The 5,657-nt window shown below is 54.8% G+C and overlaps 1 protein-coding gene across 1 annotated transcript in view; it reads right to left on the reverse strand.

Annotated features, from left to right (window-relative positions):
* Positions 1-1,831: 1,831 nt before the first annotated feature.
* LOC102430496 (coiled-coil domain-containing protein 9) overlaps positions 1,832-5,657 on the reverse strand; it is a gene marked incomplete at its 3' end in the record, with an annotated part of 4,491 nt that continues 665 nt past the window's right edge. The window contains exons 2-5 of the mRNA XM_023747562.1: positions 4,721-4,794; positions 4,498-4,602; positions 2,517-2,618; positions 1,832-2,337 (exon numbers count right to left, since the gene is read on the reverse strand). Of these exons, the coding sequence (XP_023603330.1) occupies positions 1,832-2,337; positions 2,517-2,618; positions 4,498-4,602; positions 4,721-4,723 (716 nt within the window). The remainder of the gene's footprint in view (positions 2,338-2,516; positions 2,619-4,497; positions 4,603-4,720; positions 4,795-5,657) is intronic.

The raw sequence follows: 5,657 nt of genomic DNA on the forward strand, positions 1-5,657 counted from the left end.
CCCAGGTTCGATTCCGGCCAAGGCACGTGCCCGGGTTGCGGGCTCAATCCCCCCCAGTAGGGGACGTACAGGAGGCAGCCAATCAATGATTCTCATCATTGATGTTTCAGTAATATGTATATATGAAGAAAAAAAAAAACGCCCTGACCGGTTTGGCTCAGTGGATAGAGTGTCGGCCTGCAGACTGAAGGGTGCCAGGTTTGATTCCGGTCAAGGGCATGTACCTTGGTTGCAGGCATATCCCCAGTCGGGGGTGTGCAGGGAGGCAGCTGATCGATGTTTCTCTCTCATCAATGTTTCTAACTCTCTATCTCTGTGAAAAATCAATATAATATTTTTTTAAAAAAAACCTCTGGGCACTAGGTTTCTATTAGAGTCCCTGGCAGGTGACCCTCAATGCTTGAGGAATTTTTAAAAATATGAATTTACTGATTTGAGAGAGGGAGAGAAACAGCGATGTGAGAGAGGAACATTGATCGCCTGCCTCCCGCACACCCCCTTCTAGGGGCTGAGCCTGAAACCCAGGATGTGACTTGGCGGGAATCAAACCAGCCACCTTTCCGTGCATGGGATGCCGCTCAACCAACCGAGCCGCTCCGGCCAGGGCAATGCTGAGGAATTGAGTGCAGTGACCCACTGGGCAAGCTGGTTTCCTCCAGCTCTCAGCCCACGTGCCTTTCCCTTTCGCTGATTTTGCTTTGAATTCTTTCGCTGTAACATATTTCAGTCAGGAATCTTTCTAGCAAAACACTGAACCTGGGGGAGGGGTTGGGGACCCTGAGACACCATGGTCGCCATAGAAATAATGACAGTAATAACTTGGTTGCCGAAACCGGTTTGGCTCAGTGGATAGAGTGTCGGTCTGTGGACTGAAAGGTCCCAGGTTCCATTCCGGTCAAGGGCATGTACCTGGGTTGTGGGCACATCCCCAGTAGGAGGTGTGCAGGAGGCAGCTGATCAATGTTTCTCTCTCATCGGTGTTTCTGACTCTCTATCCCTCTCCCTTCCTCTCTGTAAAAAATCAATAAAATATATTTTTAAAAAAATAAATAACTTGGTAGATGGCTTGGTGACCCCCCACAATCCGTTCTCCCCCTCCTCCATGGTAACAGAATTTCATACAAGCACATGGCCAAGCTGCTCGAGTTGACGTTTTCATTCCCAGGGCTCAGCATATAAGAGAGAAATGCACTGCCACCTGATTTAAGTGGGGTCTTTTTGTTAACAGCAGCTTAGCATATAAATAATAAACACCCATAGGTCCCTGAGCACTACTCTGAGGGTTTCAGTGCCTGATGGCATGAGTGCTTGATAACCTTTAAACCAGATGTTCTTCCCAGTTAAGAGCGAGAACCCAGAAGCTTCTAGAGGGAAGTGAGCTGCCCCAGGACAGGGAACAAATAGAACGAGGGTGACCCCTGAGCCACTACTCCCTCCCTGCTAACCTGAGTGTCAGGGCAGTGCAGTAGTCACAGTAAGAATGTCACTGTTCCCCACAAACAAATCTAGAGAAAGAGAGGAAGCACGTGCACTGGACAGAGCCTGCCAGACACACAGAGTTTATCAGAGACAGACAGACAGAGCCAATAAGAGAAGAAAGAGCCCTAGTTGGTTTGGCTCAGTGGATAGAGCGTCGACCTGCGTACTGAAAGGTCCCAGGTTTGATTCTGGTCAAGGGCACATGCCCAGGTTGCGGGCTCAATCCCCAGTGTGGAGTGTACAGGAGGCAGCTGATCGATGGTTCTCTCATCACTGATGTTTCTCTCTCTCTCCCTTCCCCTCTGAAATCAATAAAAATATATTTTTAAAAAAAGACAGAGAAGAAAGAGACAGGTGAAGGAAGTCAGATGGCGAGCACACACCTGACAGCAAAAAAAAAGAAGAAGAAGAAGGAAAACAGAGACAGGGAGCATACACACAGGCACTGGTCAAGAGGGGGAGAGAGAGAAAGAGCCGGACGGAGGAGCTGAAAGAGAGAGAGACGCACAGAAAGATGGACAAACAGGCAAACGGTGCATCTGAGAGAGGAAGAGAGAGAAACAACGGGGGCCCCTTCCCAGCTCCTACCTTGGATTTGCGGTCGGCAGCGGAGGTATCTCCAGCTCCAGAGAGATGAGGGGACCCTCTGCCCCGGCCCCTCCGGCCGCGGCCACCAGCTCCTCCTCGAGGCTGCTCCCCAGGACTGTCCTCCCAGGTGCGGGAGGCCCGGCCCATGCCTGCCCGGCCCCCCTGCTGGGGGGGAGTCCGGCCTCCTCCCCTGCTGGTCCCCGGGGGCCGAGGGGTCCCCGGGGGCCGAGGGGTCCCAGGAGCCCTCCGGAAAGGACCCTGGTTCTTCTCCTGGAAGAGGGGGGAGGCGGGGAGGAAAATTCCAGTCACTGGAGCAAGGAGACCAGGACGTCCCAGGGCAGCTGCCAGGATGAAGGCACCCACAGATCTGGGGCAGTGGGGAGGGCTCTCGGGTCTCAGCTCTCCCTCTCCCTGTCCTCTGAGGTCCCCCACCCCAGTGTGGGGCTCACCACGTCAATAGCCACATTCTCCTTCTCCAGCGAGCGGCCCTTCCGGGGAGCTGTCACGGCGACGCCCTCCAGTTCAGCTTTTTTACGATCCTCCTCGATCTCCTGGGAGCAAACATCAGAGTGATGTCGGGGTGAGTGCCTGGCTGAACTCCCAAAGCCCCCTGCGTTTCTCCCGAGTCTGGCCGCAGCCCAGGCCTCTCTCCTGAACTCCAGGCAAGAAAGCTGGTGACCTCGGCATCTTCCCCCAAACTGCAGCCAAGTGCTCGCGCTCAGAACCGTCCTGTGGTGCCGTCTCTGCGTAAGGGAAACATCTGAGCGGCGCCTGAAGGAGGTGAGGGGCGGAGGGCGTCTGGGGGAAGAGTGTTTCCAGGGGAGGAAAGAGCTCCATGCTGCTCTGGCCCTCTCCCCGTCCTGACCAGTGCGTGCGTGTGCGTGTGCGTGTGTGTGTGTGTGTGTCTGTGTGTGTGTGTGTGTGTGTGTACTCTCCCTGTCTCTTCCTGTTTTCCTTTTTTTTTTTTTTGCCATTGAGTGTGTGCTTGTCCACCTGCCTTCCCTCTCCTGTCTCTTTCTTCTCCTGGCACTGTCTATCTGTCTGTCTCTGATGGACTCTGTATGTCTGGCAGGCTCCCTCACAGCCTCATCTCCCACCCTCTCCCCCTCACTCACTCTGGCCTCCTCACTGGTCCTAGAACATGGCGGGCTCAGACCTGATTCGGGGCCTTCGCACCTGCTGTTTCCTCTGCCGAAAACACTCTTCCCCCAGAGATCCTTCAGTCCTTCACTCCTTCAGGCCTCCGCTCAAATGTTCCCCTTCGTAGGCAGGCCTTCCCTGACCAGCTTATAGAGACCAGCGCCCCTGCCATTCTCCCGCCTCTCCCTCTTCATCCCTGGTCTTCATCCCTGGCGTTATGTATATTTCACCTATTGTCTGCCTCCCCCTGCAACAGAATCTGCCTGAGGGCAGGGACATCTGTCTGTTTGGTTTGCTAATGTACCCGGAGCCTAGAACACTGCCTGGCACACAACAGAAACTCAATATGCTTTTTTTTAAATGAATGAATGAAGAATGAATACATGAAACCCCATCCTCCTCCCAGGCCCCGTCTCTGGGACAGCCCCACCACCTACTGTCACCTTTGGCAGGGACCTGGACCTTGTCCTGGACTCTCCCCACTCCTCTCCACCTCACACCACTGTCCATCAGTCACTGAGTCCCTCCCCATTGCTCTGTCCCAAGCCAAGCACCTCCTCTCTCCCCAGGTCCCTGCCTCAGCTTCCTCCTTGGCCTCTGGTCTCCGGCATTGCCTTCCCCCATCCACCACCACACACAGCAGCCAGAGGGGGTCTTCATAAAAAGCTATTCTGACCTGGCCCCACTCCTCTCAAAGCCCTCCATGGCTCCCCAGTGCCCTCAAGAAGTCCAAACTCTCAGTCTGACCCCTGCTGACCTCTCCAGGTCAATATGCCCCACTGACCCTCTAATTTTAAGCTCCAAGTTTTTACACAAACTGTTTCCTCTGCTTGAAACATGCTCTGCTCTACTTTTCAACTGGCTAATGTCTACTCACCCTTCAGGTCTCAGAATCCCCTCCTCCAGGAAGCCCTCCATAATATCCTCCAGGCTGGGCTCCCAAAGACCCCCAAAGATCCCGGCCTGCCTACTCTGGGTCATCACTGACTGAAGACAGCTCTGTGCCCCCACTGACTGTCACCCCTGGAAGGGCAGGTCCCGGGCTGTCTCAGTCACAGCTGTTTCCCCAGCACCACTCAGCACAGGGCCTGGTACAGCAAAGACCTCGGTGAATATTTGTGAATGAACGATGGAATGATGGCATGGAGGAAGGAATGCCAGGCTAAGGCCTTTGGCTTTTATCCTGAGAGTGAAGGGAAACCATGAAAAGGTTTTAAGAAAAGGAGAGGGGAGGGAAACTCACTGCAGGGAGGAGAGGGGATGGGGTCTCCCAGGGCAGGGCTAGGGCACCTGGTAGCGCCGGATGAGGGCCTCATTCTTCCGTCGAAGAGCCTCGATCCTCTTGTCCAATTCAGCATCCTTCTCCTCCTTTGATTTCAGATCCAGCGTGGCTGACTGAGACAGGGAGACAGTTGAGAGACAGTAAGAAAAACCAAGTTCTGAGTCCGGCACCTGGACCCCCTCCTCCCAAGCCCCCTGCTGCAAAGCTCAGATTCAGAAACTGCCATCTCACCATTCTGCTGACTGGGTGGGGCCAGGGTCCCAGCAAACCTTCCCTACAAAATGTGGATACAGCACTGGGGGTTCCTGAGAGCAGAAGAAACAACAGAACTAAGGCCAATGCCCCCACCCCAACCTGCTTCCTCTCTCCCATCATAGTGTACACACACACACACCTGCACCCCAAAAGAATTCTGGCCCTCACTCTCAAGTGCTCTACTTGAAATACCAGCCCGCCCCTTACCTGGAAAATTTTAAGCTCCGCCCCCTGTGAACATCTGGACCCACCCATTTCCCTGTAAACACTAGCGTCACACCCACCTTAGGAAAGTTCTGCCCCACTCCACAGCTTAAGAAACCAGCTAACGCGGCTTCCCTCCAAACGTTCCCCAGTCCAGCCTCCACACCCTGTGCTGAGAGTTTTAACCGGGCCTCCATCTCAGGAGAGCTTTAGCTACATCCTCCCCGCCCCCCAACCTGTACAAGGAAGTTCTAGGCCCACCTCCCTGTGCCCATTGTGATGCCGCTCACATTCCAGTGAACATTCTAAGTTCACTTCTTTCCCAGGAAAGTTTCAGAAACATCCCATAACTCCACACTCTAAAAGAGCTCGAACCCCACTCCTACAGGCTGCCCCGATGCCCAGAGAACATCCTAAACCCACGCCTCCCTCAGGGTGGTCCCAGCCGCGATCCCACCATCGCGAAAATAATGCAGCTGCCTCCCTGCAAAGATTCCGAAAACAGGCCCGGTACCCACTGGCGCCTGGCCCGACCTCCCCAGGGATGCTCTCCCGGGCCCGGACGCGGAGTTTCCCCGACCCGCCCGTGGCTTAACAGGAAAGAGCGCCAGCATCACCCCGTCGGGAACGCTATGGCCCCGCCCCCCCGCCGGGGCAAACTTTCTGGCCCCGCCCACACTTGGTGTCATTGCTCTGGCCCGGCTTCCGA

Source organism: Myotis lucifugus, unplaced genomic scaffold (assembly GCF_000147115.1).
Source record: "Myotis lucifugus unplaced genomic scaffold, Myoluc2.0 scaffold_908, whole genome shotgun sequence".
In the NCBI taxonomy this organism is placed as follows: domain Eukaryota; kingdom Metazoa; phylum Chordata; class Mammalia; order Chiroptera; family Vespertilionidae; genus Myotis; species Myotis lucifugus.